The 14,634-nt window shown below is 39.6% G+C and overlaps 1 protein-coding gene across 3 annotated transcripts in view; it reads left to right on the forward strand.

Moving 5' to 3' along the window:
- Positions 1-14,634, forward strand: part of LOC116979710 (probable E3 ubiquitin-protein ligase HERC1) — a 283,689-nt gene that overhangs the window by 154,675 nt on the left and 114,380 nt on the right. For all 3 annotated transcript variants that reach the window (XM_033031434.1, XM_033031451.1, XM_033031442.1), the window contains exons 37-41: positions 2,368-2,900; positions 6,203-6,951; positions 9,703-9,916; positions 10,330-10,490; positions 11,559-11,663. In XM_033031434.1, the coding sequence (XP_032887325.1) occupies positions 2,368-2,900; positions 6,203-6,951; positions 9,703-9,916; positions 10,330-10,490; positions 11,559-11,663 (1,762 nt within the window). The remainder of the gene's footprint in view (positions 1-2,367; positions 2,901-6,202; positions 6,952-9,702; positions 9,917-10,329; positions 10,491-11,558; positions 11,664-14,634) is intronic.

A 14,634-nucleotide genomic window follows, 5' to 3' on the forward strand; every position in this document is an offset into this window, starting at 1 on the left:
GTGGAGTTCACAAGATGAATTGGTTGCACACAATGTCTGTGCTGAACATGATGCCAAGACCAACTCTTATCTGCCTGCACATAATACATATCCCTCAATTCTCTACACATCCATGTGCCCATCCAAAAGATTCTTAAATGTCACTATCGTATCTGTGTGGAAAGAAAAATAGTGAAAACAATTGGTGAAGGAGTATGATGGCCTTTAAATGTTAAAGGTTTGATTATCTGATTAGATGGCGACGGGGAAATGGCGGTTTGAAGGGATATGTTGACTTGGAGTGGTGGGGATGTAGCCCCTGAATGATCAAAGATTATTTGGAATACGCCTTGCAGTCCAGTTCAGGGCTATGTTAATTACATGGTTATCCTGCAAATGGCCACTTCTGCAACAACTGGATGTTATTTCCTTTGTGATGGTCCAAACAAGGTAGTGCGTGGAAATCTCTATCATCCATATGTGGCTGTGGCTTAAATTGTATCAGTCTTGCATGCATACAGTTGCAGAATTGTACAGCACAGAAGCTGGTCATTTGGCCCATCATGTCTTTCTTTCTTTTAAAATCTTTTTATTCGTTTTTTTTCAAAATCAAAAACAAAACAAAAATAAGAATAATGATAAATATAACAATACATAGAGATACATAGGGATCAGGATTACATTAATAGCAGGTATAACCTAAATATGAGTCCAGTGACAAAATACACATTGAATATAGACCTCCCAGTCTCTATGTAAACATAGTTAAATGTTTAAAAGAAAACTTATATATAAAAAAAAGCAAAAAGATAAAAAGAAAAAAAGAAAAAAAAGAGAAAAAAGGAAAAAACAAAACCCCCCTAAACTAGAGGGGAAAAAAAGCAAATCGGAATCTGAGCTGCAAAGAATTTCAACAATTTAAGTCCCTGTTTGTCGTCAAGTCCGTTCCACCGTATAAAGGTTAAAAAAAAATTATAACGGTTGGAGAGGGGACAATTTATGTTGTGTGAAAATGTTGAATAAATCTTCCCCAAGTCTTATCAAATTTAACCAAGGGTTCAACAATGTCACTCCTGATTTTTTTCTAAATTTAAACATGATATCGTTTCAGAGTACCAATGAAGTGTGGTCGGAGGGTTAGAGTCTTTCCATTTAAATAAAATAGATCTTCTGGCAATTAATGTAGTAAAAGCATTCAGCCGATGGGCGGAACGAGATAAATGAATAAATTCTAGCATTGGTAGCCCAAAAATTGCAGTAATAGGATGAGGTTGTAAATCAATACCTAAAACTGCAGAAATAGTATCAAAAATGTCTTTCCAATATTTTTCCAAAAGTGGGCAGGACCAAAACATATGAGTCAGTAAGGCCACTTCAGAATTACATCTGTCACAGGTAGGATTTATATGACCATAAAAACGAGCTAACTTATCTTTTGACATATGAGCTCTGTGAACCACCTTGAATTGTATCAGAGCGTGTCTTGCACACATTGAGGAAGTATTAACTAATTGAAGAATTCTCTCCCATTTCTCTATAGACAGAGAAATTTGGAGTTCTCTTTCTCAGTCATTCTTAATTTTATCAAATGTATCTATTTGTAATTTCAAAATCAACTCATAAATAGTCGTTATTAAGCCTTTCTGATAAGGGTTCAAATGTAACATTTTTTCCAAAATTTCGGTTTGATGTGGTAACGGAAAAAAGGGTAGAGTAGCCTTCAAAAAATGTCTAATTTGTAAATATCTAAAAAGGTGTGAGTTAGGTAAATTATATTTATTGGAGAGTTGTTCAAAAGACCTAAAACAAATCACGAAAAGGTACTAATCCCTTCCTCTTCCATAACAAAAAGGCTTGATTAGTATTAGAAGGTTGGAAGAGAAAATTAGATATGATAGGACTCGATAAGATACAATCATTCAATCCAAAAAAGTTACGAAATTGAAACCATATTCAAAATGTATGTCTAATTATTGGATTAGTCGTATATTTAATCAATCTCGTAATTGTAAAAGGCAACGAAGCCCCTAGAATAGAAGCCAATGATAGCCCTTGCATAGAATCACGTTCAAGATTTATCCATCCTGGGCATTGGGTATCTTCCGAATCTTTTGTCCAAAACGTTAAATAATGAACATGAACTGCCCAATAGTAGAATCTAAGTTTCGGGGCCCATCATGTCTGTGCCGACCCTTTTGCCAATTTACATTAATCCCATTTGCCAATACTAAATCCTGGAAGTGCACAGTCAAATTTATAGAGATGAGATATGACCAAGAAACTGTCATAATAAGACCTGTACACCTAATCTGATTTTTCCTGCTATTAGGGCTGCAGCCAATTTACTGTATTTTCCATGAAAAGTCTTGAATTTTCCATTTCTTTCAGGTGGCACTTTGTGACATGCAAATGCGTGGAATGCCTCGAGACCTTCTACCTGGTGACCCGTTTTGCAGTCCTCTTACGACTGCATTGTCAGAGGCAACTGTACAGTTGATCCGAATATTACATACCAATGACAACTGGATGTCTTCAATTAATCACCATATGCTTTGTAGGCTAGAGTTGATCGGTTCGATTATGAAAGAAGCAAAAATCTTGAAATTGAATAAAACTCGAAGTAAATATTCCATAAAGAAAAGCACTCTTGAGGAAAAAGAGTTGAGAGGCCAAGAAGAACAACTCTTAAAGGATGAAGATAAGGTCCAGTGCATCACAGAGTTAGCTGAACTACAGCTCAGAATGTTATGCAGAGAGGTATGGCCTGTTCTGGCAGTTGTTGGTGGAATAGACAGCGGACTACGAGTTGGTGGTCAATGCTTGCACAAGCCTTCAGGTCGCAAAGCAACCCTTTTAGGAGTTACAAAAGCAGGAGGCACCTTTGCAAGACTACAGTGGGAAGATGCAGACATTACCATCAGGTACAAATACCATATCGGTTTTTAAATAAATGTTATTGAATTTGAAATGTATTTTATACTCCAAGAGATATCAGAAAGGAGGCCACTCGGTTTTGTCATCTGTCAGAGGAAGACAGACTCTCAGTGGAAGGTGGTTGATGTCAGGTTGCAGTGGGTATTGAGGGAGCAGGAGAGAGTAGGTTTATGTGAAAGTTTATGGGCATTATTTCTCATTCATTTGGAAATGAAAGTGGAATAAGATGGAAATACTAAAAACCTGAGCACCTTCTGTGAAGAGAAAAACAAAATAAACGAATAGGTAATCAGCCTGAATCAATTGTATCTCTACTGTGCCTTGCCAGCAGCTTCTGACTTCAATGATTTTATTCTTTATTGTTTGTCCAGTTTGCACATTCAAATAGGAATTCCCTTCAGAAAAGAAATTATCTAATGTCATATTTTTTGAAATTCATATTGTATAAAGTCCTGTGACAAATGAAATCTATGCAAAATTTGACAATTGGCCTTTCTTATGAGGATGTAACAAGTAAAATGGACAAGGGAGAGCCAGTGCATGTAGCGTACCTGGACTTTCAGAAAGCCTTTGAAAAGGCCCCACACAGGAGATTAATGGGCAAAATTAGAGCACATGGTATTGGGGGTAGGGTATTGACATGGATAGAAAATTGGTTGGCAGACAGGAAACAAAGAGTAGGGATTAACGGGTCCCTTTCAGAATGGCAGGCAGTGACTAGTGGGGTGCTGCAAAGCTCGGTGCTGTGACCGCAGCTATTTACTATATACATTAATGATTTAGATGAAGGAATGAAAAGTAACTAGCAAATTTACAGATGACACAAAGCTGGGTGGCAGTGTGAACTGTGAAGAGGATGCTATGAGGATGCAGAGTGACTTGGGACAGGTTGGGTGAGTGTGCAGATGCATGGCAGATGCAGTACAATGTGGATAAATGTGAGGTTATGCACTTTGGAGGCAAGAACGGGAAGGCATCTGAATGGTGTCAGGTTAGGAAAAGGGGAAGTACAACGAGACCTGGGTGTCCTAGTACATCAGTCACTGAAAGTAAGCATACAGGTACAACAGGCAGTGAAGAAAGCTAATGGCATGTTGGCGTTCATAAAGAGAGGAGTTGAGTATAAGAGCAAAGAGGTCCTTCTGCAGTTATACAGGGCCCAGGTGAGATCACACCTGGAATATTGTGTGCAGTTTTGGTCTACTAATTTTAGGAAAGACATTCCTACTATTGAGGGAGTGCAGCGTAGGTTCACGAGGTTAATTCCTGGGATGGCGGGACTGTCATGATGAAAGAAAGGAGCGACTGGGCTTGTATTCACTGGAATTTAGAAGGATGAGAGGAGATCTTATAGAAACATATAAAATTATTATAGGATTGGACACGCTAGTTGCAGGAAACATGTTCCCGACGTTGTTGGAGTCCAGAATCGGGCCACAGTTTAAGAATAAGGGTTAAGCTATTTTGGACTGAGATGAAGAAAAACTTTTTCACACAGAGTTATGAATTTGTGGAATTCTCTGCCCCCTCAGAAGGCAGTGGAGGCCGATTCACTGGATGCATTCAAACGAAATGGGGTACGGGAAGAAGGTATGGGGAGAAGGCAGGAATGGGGTACTGATTGTGGATGATCAGCCATGATCACATTGAATGGCAGTGCTGGTTCGAAGGGCCGAATGGCCTATTCCTGCACCTATTGTTTATGTATCTATGATCCCACAGGGCTGGAGGTTCTTCATTTTGAGAGCATTTGGGCAATCAAAAAATTGATTTAGTTTTTTAGATTGACACATGGATATACAGGGAATGGAGGGATAATCAGGTGCAGGCAGAGATTGTTTTAACTTGGCATCACGTTCAGCACAGACATTTTGGGCTGAAAAACTTGTTCCTGTGCTGTGTTGGTCTATGTTGTATGTATCACTGCAGCTGGACACTAAGGATCTCACTGAATAAATGTTTCTCAAAAAAACTTATTGAGGAAGGTGAAGTCTTCACCAAAGACCCCCTCTCACAAAGCTATGCCTGCTATTATTTGATTTTTTTCCGTCCTGCGGAGAAAGGTTCTGACTATCTACCCAAACAATGCCTCTCATAATTGTATATGCTTTAATCAGGTCCCCCCGCAACCTCACATTTTCCAGATAAAATAATCCAAGTTTGTCCAAGCTCTCCCCATAGCTTAATACCCTCTAATCCAGGCAGTATTTTGGTAAACCTCTTCTGCATTCTCTTCAAAGCTTCAACATCATTCCTGCAATAGGATAACCACAACTTTAAGCAATACTCCAAATGTGGCCTAACCAAAGTCTCATATATTTGCAACAAAACTTCCTGACTCATATGCAATGACCTGACTGATGAAAGCAATTCTACCATTCTGTTTCTTTCCCAGTCTCTCCACTTGTGTTGCTTCTCTCGGGGAACTATGAATTTGAACCCCAAGATTCCTCTGTACATCAATGCTGTTAAGGGTCTTGCCAGTAACTGTATACTTTCCCTTTAAATTTGGCCTCCCAAAGTGCAAAGCCAAGTAGAATACATCAATGCAAAGGATAACCATAAAAAAGAGAGAAAAAGTTTGAAAATGGGATAAGGTTGAAAAGTCATTTGGGAAGTCGAACCAGGGCAGGACCTTCATAGTAAAAGGTATGGCGGTACAAGTAATGCCTGTGGTTGAGAGGGTAGTGAAGGTGAGGGCGGGAGGAAAAGTAACTTTTAGAATTATTAATGATAGCTTGGAAGTTTTAAAAGCTTACAACCTTTTCAACCTTACTCGAGGTCATAGCAACTTTTACTTTAGAATTTGACAATTAATACTGCATTTAAGATTTAACTTTTGTGCCATCTTCATTGCACTCAAAACTTGAAGATTCCCTGTTGAATGTGTGTGATTCAGAACCAGGTTATCAGTATAGGTATAGCCCAAATTAAAATGTTAAGAATGAATGAACCTCCAGCTGCAATTAAGTCTAAATAGTAAACAGTATGTGCCATTTCTAAATATATTTCAGGCAAAAGGTGGGTTTGACCATCCCTGCCTATTATTTGTAGACTGACCATTTCTGGTGCTGCTCAGGTATATATTTGGTGGGTTGAATACTGAATGGTTTTAGATTGGTTGAACTGACAGCAATTTAGCAGGAGGGTAGATGCTGCAGATTTCACAAAGGGAAAACAAATATAATTGTAATTATAAATCCACTGTTTTCTTTTTTACTTTTATTCTATTTTCTTCATTGTATTATAACATATGCAAATAAAGTTTCCTGATTTCTTGCTCTCCAAGTGACACATCGCTCTCCTCTTTGGAAACGTGCAAGTCTCATTGCTTCGACATAACTAGACTCCATGGTCTAAAGCCATCCATGTTATTAGACCTGACCTACTTAACAGGAGTACATAAAGAGCCTGAAATATGCAACAAGGTGGCACAAAATAAAGACCCTCCTGAGAATGTTGTCAAGAATGAACTGGAAAAAAAGTTGGATGAAGAAATAGCAAAATGTATGGCAGATGATGATCACAATGATCCTTCCAGCATGCAAAATCAAGAATCTCCAAATGTCCTTTTGAAAGACTTCCGAGATCATAATGAAGAAAATGAAGTTCGTAAAGGATGCCCTATGAAAGGGAGTACTGAATTAATCGAAACCTGTCCAAAGATATGTGATAGAACTGTACAAAAGTATGAATTATTCTTAGCCGAACTACGAGCTGTGCAACTTTCATACCTGTCTGTTGGTGCCATGAAAACGCTTAGTGTTATACTGAGTCAAGGCAAATATGCGGACTTGCTCCTTATTCCCAACATCTCAACAAGCAGCCCATGTACTTCAGATTATGCCAAAACCCCTTCAGAGAATGCTGAACTTCGAATGGTCCTACATAATATAATGAGGTGCATGGTTAAATGGGCAGTCCGGCCATGTCCAATTAAACGGGTAGTGTCACTGGCTGACCTTGAACGTGCACATATCATGATATTCAAGTCTGCTTTGGATTCCTTGGTGGAAGATTGCATAAGTAAAGAGAAAGGTAAGAAAAATTAGCCAGAATTATGTTTTGGAGCCCATCTTCTGATATAACATATTCTTATAAGGAGCCTCATTTTGGAATATACTGTTTATTGAGGGGAACCAGTTCATTTGGTTCCAAATACCTTTCCTAATTGCATTCACGCTTTCATACTGGCAGGATCGACAGAATTAGTAAGTGGTTTGTGACTTTTGGAATCGCACAAACACAGTTAACTGTTTTTTAAGCATGTGCACGCCAACAAATATATTTTTAAGACAGAGATAGATAGATTCTTGATTAGTCCGGGTGTTGGTTTATGGGGAGAAGGCAACAGAATGGGGTTAGGAGGGAGATAGATCAACCATGATTGAATGGCGGAATAAACTTGATGGGCCGAATGGCCTAATTCTGCTCCTATCACGTGACCTTATAACCCACAAATATATGTACATTGAGATTAACAGCAGTCAATGTTCTGGTGAAGTTTATATCATATGATCAAACCTCAGCCTTGTATGATTATGATGCATGTTTAGCCACGGTTGATCTGTCAGATACTTTTAGGTTCAAGTTCCACACAAAAAAAGTTCCAAATTGAGGTTGATAATTCAGAGCAGTCAGAGTGAAATACAGCATGGAAACAGGCCCTTTGACCCACCAAGTCCACAACAGCCATTGATCACCCATTCACGTTAATTATACGTTATCCCACTTTCTCATCCACTCAATGCTCATTAGGGGCAATTTACAGAAGCCAATTATCTTACAAACCTGCACATCTTTGGGGTGTGTGAGAAAACCAGAGCACCCGGAGGAAACCCACGCGATCATTAAGGAGAATGTGGAAACTCCACACAGACAGGTCCCATGGTCAGGATCAAATCAGGGTCTCGTGCGCTGTGAGGCAGGAGCTCTAGCAGATGCACCATTGTACTGTCCTTTTATGTTAAATTATTTTTACCTTTTATAATTTGAATAATATTAGTGTTTGGAACACTATTTCTCGTTTCAAAGATGCTGCCTAACCTGCTGAGTATTTCCAGCATTTTTTATTTTTGTTTCAAATTTCCAGCTACAGCTGTTTCATGCTGGAAAAAAATTGTATTAATTCTGACAGACATAATACAAATTAGATAATTAGTAATAATATAGAGATAGCCAACGTGGTTTAGTATATGGGCGATCGTGTCTCACAAATTCGATTAAATATTGTGAAGATGTAATCAAAAAGATTGAGGGCAAAGCCATAGATGTTTTCTATATGACCTTTAGCAAGGGATTTCATAAGGTACCGCATGGTAGACTGCTCCAGAAGGTTAGATCGCATGGGATCCAGGCAGAGCTGGCTGACTGGATAAAAAAATGGCTTCATGGAAGGAAGCAGAAGGTGATGGTGGAAGCTTGTTTTTTGGACTGGAGACCTATGACTAGAAGTGTGCCTCAGGATCTGTTGTTGTCCCTTTGCTGTTTGTGGTTTATTCAATGATTTGGATGAGAATGTACAAGGCATGATTAGCAAGTTTGCAGATGACACTATAGTGGGTAGTATTGTAGATAGCACAAATGGTTATTAAAAATTGCAGCAGGATCTTGATTTGTTGGGCAAATGAGTTGAGTAGTGGTTAATGGAGTTTAATGCAGATAATTGTGGGGTTTTGCATTTTGGGAAGTCAAGCCCAGGACAGGACCTTCACGACCTGGGGACAGCAGGTATATAGTTCCTTGAAACTGGCATCACAAGTAGAAAAGGTGGTTAAGGGTGGTCAAGAAGGCTTTTGTCACATTGGCCTTCATTAGTCAGTGTGTTGAGTATGGAAATTGAGATGTTATGTTACGGTTTAACAAGGCATTGGGGGGGACCACATTTGAAGTACTGTGTTCAATTTTGGTCTCCCTACAATAGAAAAGTTGTTGTTATGCTGAAAAGAGTGCAGAGAGGATTTACGAGGATGTTGCCAGGTCTTGAGGGCCTGAGCTATAGGGAGAGGTTGGGCAGACTAGGCCTTTAATCTAGGTCAGAAGGAAGAGGGATGATCTTACAGAGATGTATAAAATCATGGGAATAGATTGGGAGTAGATGCCCAGTACTTTAACCAGAGTAGGGGAATTAAGAACCAGTGGACATAGGTTTAAGGTGAGAGGGGAAAGATTTATTAGGAACCTGAGGGGCAACTTTTTCACACGGAGGTTGGTATGTAAATGGAACATGCAGCCAGAGGAGATAGACAGAAGATAGGAATGGTTTAGTGGGATATGGGCCCAATGCCAGCAGGCGGCACTAGTGTAGATGGGGCTTCTTGGTCAGCAAGGGCAAACTGGGCCAAAGGGCCTATTTCCATGCTGTAAAACTGTATGATACTATATTAAAAAACAGATGGAGAATTTAAGAATGCTTCTAAGTATGCTTAAATTACTGAAAATTAAGTGGAATATTTTTCCAGTGTCACATTATACGGGGGGGGGGGATAAATGTTTAGTTTACGTTGTGTTTTATAATTCTGCTGGACAGTTTTACTTTAATTGACATGTTTTGACAAAGGGGATTTTAAGGTTGTTAAGAGCCTTTGGTATATCATGTGCGAGAGTTTAATAAGGAGACATACTGTCACGGGAAGTACTAGCAGCATATGTTTCATGTGTTTATGTATCACTGGAGATTTAAAAGCAAATGATCAACATTACTTTTTCTTTTCAGGTGTGGAACTGTTTATATCATTTGCTTAAAACAAATAATGATTCAAATCTTTGCTTTTTAAATCCTAATTTCAGAGGGATCATTGACAGAAAATACAAGACTTCACTCTCAGGCGGCATCAACCTCATCTAGTACAGTTTCACTGTACAGTAACTCCTCTGAGGAAAGTGCAGGGATTCCCATCTCAGTGCCAGCTTCAAACTCTTCTTCGGCCACAAATTTTGGTTCTTTAGTATCTGCAAATGGATTGGAAAATGTTAACCCTTTCTTGCCTGTCAACGTCTTACAGTAAGTATAATATTGTTTACATATTTTGTACTCTGAATAGTACCGTTTTATTGATCAATAGCAAGTGTGATGTTTAAAGAACCATACTGAGTTTTTTGAAAATTCAGTCCAATTTATATACTTCAAGTATGCAACAGTTGTAAACCAAGCTGGTTGAATTTAGAATATCTATGTTTCCTACTGCATGCAAACTCACTATGTTGGAGTACCTTTAATTTTCAGGCAAATTCAAGTTCTCTGGTCATCCAAATGGGCAGCCTAAAAGTTTAAGTTTAAACAAAAGTTTTGAATGCATTACATGTGCTTGCATCTTGATCCTAAATTGATTGTGATTTGTTAATGTGTAATTTCGAAGTGCTGCATTAAAATTAAAACTGACTTAAATTGTTTTGCATCTTGTTTTTCCCATGTAGACAAATGGTTTTTGTCCGATTTCCGTCACTGTGTGGATTGCTTAACAATCCTTTATTACTCCCTGGATTGAATGTGGTACCTGCTATTTCGGATGATGATGGGGAACAAAGGAATTATTTTTCATTTCCTACAGTTTCCAACAGACAATGTAGTTCACCTGGTAAGCCACTCTCAATATTTTTAACTCTATGTCTCCTATCATTGTTTAATTTTCTGCATAATTTAATTTCTCTACTCGGTATACTTCTCTGTGTATTCTCCTTTCCCATTATTACTTTAAACAATTATGCACTCTAACTTGATTTGTGCAGACAACAAATTGATAGATGTTATGATGGAACTAGCAAAGATGAAATTGACTTTGTCAGAGGTAATGTTTTCCCTTTGAATGATAGAAACCAGCTCAGTCAAGAGCAAGCTTGCACCATCTTTAATCAAGATAGTTATTATCTACCGATCAATCAATTTTTATTCTTTGACTTGGCTATTCATGTTGAAGTTATGTCTCCAGCCTTATAATGCTTGATTATGCCATCTGACTTCAATATCCATTCACATGGAATCATAATTTGCATTGCATCTAATTTAAAATGATTGCAATTCATTTATGGGTAGAGTGGTTAGTTTATTCCCTACTTAAATAATTATTTTCACAAGACATTTAGGAGAGCTTATTTTAAAATCATGATAATCCCATGTCCAATATACATTGATGCTGCTTTATTATTGTCATGTATACTGAGATATAGTGAAAAGCTTTGTTCATGTGCTATTCAGTGAAATAAAATCATACTATACATGAATACCATTAATCCCTGCACAAACACAGCAAATAGTGCAAAGAGAAAATGGCCAGAGTGCATAAAGTAGTGTTGCAGCATTTTAGCATTAAATTACAGAGAAAAAGTCTAAGGTCCGCAATTAAGTAGTTTAGAAGATCGTGACTACATCCCAATTTATGGAGAAGACCATTTAGTAGCCTGATAATGGACAAGAAGCTGTTCCTGAATTTGGTGGTATGTGCTTTGAAGTGTTTGTATCTTCTACCAGACAGGAGAGAGAAGAAGAGAGAATTACATATAAAGAAGCAGGCAATTGTTGTATACGCATGTTCTATTTATGTAAGGAAACTTTGCCTCATTTTTGAGAGCCTTTGACATCATCAGTTATAAGTCGTAATCCTTTAATAGATTTTAAATTCTAATCCAGAAATTCTCCTTTACTTCAGAAAATTCTAGAAGTGATCTTCCTGAGCATCCTCCACCAGTTGCTGTTCCCTTGCTAGAAATGGGTTTTTCCTTGAGACACATTTGCAGAGCAGTTGATGCTGCAGGTATGGCCAATCAGTTTAGTTTTTTTTAGTTCAGTTTATTGTCATGTGCTTTATTTAATATTTAATTATTAATTTTACGTGCTTTAATTGATAACAAATAAGTCTCCCAGGACAATGTACATTTATTGTACTTGCATGTTCAGTCATTCTTTGCCCTTAATGGACTACATAATGTTATTATGCAGGCAATTGTTGTTATATATCATTATGTTATTATACATCATTTTTATATAATTACTAGACTAAGTGGGATCCGTTGGGTCCCAGCATCACACAGGAGGGCTGTGTGGGTGTTGTGGGCTGAAGGGACTGGTTTCCAGAGGGCTAGTATGGACATTGTGGGCTGAATGGATTCTTGGGCTGGCGGCTCAGTCACTCAAGCCTGTTGTGCTCACTCACGACTGGTGGGCTGGCAGTTGACTCACGGCTATTCCTTGAAATTCCATTTCAAGCAGGATGCAAGGCCACCAAATTCAAGTGCAGTTTCTTACCACTTCAAGCAGGGTGCAAGGCCACCAAATTCAAGTGCAGTTTCATACCATTTTAAGCAGGGTGCAAGGCCATTAAAGACAGCGAGTCATGACCTCTCCCTCCTCCATCTTGCAGAGACTGAGCCACGCCCACACTACTGGGTTTTATAGTCCCTCCCCAACTCCCACCAGAAGCGGCGTGGCCTTCATGGCGTGATTAACAGGAGAGAGAATCTCAACATTTTTTAAACACTAATAACTTTTATTTTTCATCGATGGGAAAAATCCTCGGCACCTGATGAGCGGAGGGGGGCTCTGAGTAAGATGGCCAGAAATCACAGCCGTACGTGGTAGCGTTTTTTCTAAAATCAATATAAAGTGCAAACAGGAAGTGGTCAAGATTAGACTTTTAATTATATAGAAGGCTAGGCAACTTTAATTAGGCAAAGCAACTTTAATTAGGCAAGGCAACTTTAATTAGGCAACACAGCTTTAGCATTTCCAAACCAAAGGCAATACAGCTTTAGCATTTCCAAACCAAAGACAACACAGCTTTAGCATTTCCAAACCAAAGGCAACACAGCTTTAGCATTTCCCAACTATATTTTCAAACCACATTAAGGGTACTGACAGGTCAGTAAAACCACTCACTGTTTGGTGGACATGTGTTCAGTGTTATTCACAGCTCAGACTTAGAGATGTGACCCTCTCGCTCCCCCATCTTGCAGAGACTGACTGAGGCACTCAACACTTCCTGGTTTTATAGTCTCTCCGGAGGGGGCGTGGCCTTCAGGAGAGAGAATCTCAACATGTTTTAAACATTAATAACTATTTTATTTTTCATCGATGGGAAAAAATCCTCTTGTCCTGCGCAGCGGAGGGGGACGCTGAGTAGGATGGCCAAAATCACAGTTGTAAGTGGCAGCGTTTTTTCTAAAATCAATATACAGAACAACAGGAAGTGGTCAAGATCAGACTTTTAATAATATAGATTAGACCAAGTGGGACCCGTTGGGTCCCGTCCCCTCAACGCATGGTTGCGAGTGGAGGGAGCGGCCTGCGACATCACACACACACTAACCAACCTCTCACACACACACACACACACTAACCACCCCCCACACACACACACTAACTACCCCCATTGATATTATATGAATATTATTAATTCACTCCTTTTACCTCATGCCCCGCCCTATCCATTCACGCATGGCCCCCAATTCGCAGGCGCAGCTAGAGAGGGAGGGGGATAGAGAGAGAGGGGCACAGAGAGGGGCACAGAGAGGGACACAGAGAGGGACACAGAGACAGGGGAGCTTGCTGCCTTTTGGAGCTGGAGTTTCCGGGTGTCCGCTGCCTTTTGGAGCTGAGGTTTCCGATTTGCGGCGTCTTTTGAGCGGGCGGCCCTGTTGCTGCGAGTGGGCGGACGGTCAAAAGCAACGGAGGGGCGGACGGTCAAAAGCAACGGAGGGACGGCCAATCGTGGCTTCCGCAAGGGGAAGCCCACCTAATCCTGTGACAGACGATCGGGCGGGAGAGATGGAGAGGCACATCTGTGCCGCTCTCTATGATGGCCAGTTGGGATCGGGATCACCAGCGAGGAAAGGGCGTCACGATTCCCCGAGTCCCTGCGATCGACGGAGGAATTGCAGGTCTCCATAGACGGCCTCTCCCAGAGGGAGTAATAGCCGCCACGGTCACCTTCCCACGCCCGCGCGGTAATAACGACCACCACCGCCATGTTCTAGAACTTCAAGGAACCCAGCGGAGCCCGCAGCACAACCTGAGCAGCAGTTTAAAAAATGCTAAGTGACAAATTTAAAGAAGTAAAAGTGAAGAAGCAAAGAAGCACAGAAGACAGAACCAGGGGTGACGTCACTCATAACGCAAGCAGAGGCAGGCAGGCAGATCCATTGTGACTTCATCAGCGAGACCGTCTCGTTTATTTTCGAAGTTATTTGAAATTTTTGAACATTTGCATAAATAACTCGAGAAATAATGCATGAATTTTTCAGATAAGGCAATTTTTTGATTTCACGGGATAAATCTACCGGAATATGTAAAAATTTTACCATTAGCACGTTGTTTCTTCGAGTAGATGTGATCGCACACAAACACACACATACTCACACACACACACACACACACACACACACACACACACACACACACACACACACACACCCCCAAGATCAGAGTTTTATAGTTATATAAGGATTATATGTTATTATACATCATTTTTGACATGCCCATAAATTTCCAATATTATTTAATCGCATAATATTGTACCCTCGAAGATGGCACTAAAAATCTTTGTTCTCAATTGACGAAAAGGGAAAATATCCCATAAGTGCAGTATCTAGTGTAGCTGCATTTCTATTTAGCGTGTGAACAATAAACAATATCAGGAGGGACTCAGCAGGTCAAGCTGCATCATTGGGTGGATAAGGAATGGTCAACATTTCAAGATGAAACTCTGCATCATGTCAGAGAATGGATAA

The sequence above is a fragment of the Amblyraja radiata genome, chromosome 1, assembly GCF_010909765.2.
Source record: "Amblyraja radiata isolate CabotCenter1 chromosome 1, sAmbRad1.1.pri, whole genome shotgun sequence".
NCBI classification, from domain to species: Eukaryota; Metazoa; Chordata; class Chondrichthyes; order Rajiformes; family Rajidae; genus Amblyraja; species Amblyraja radiata.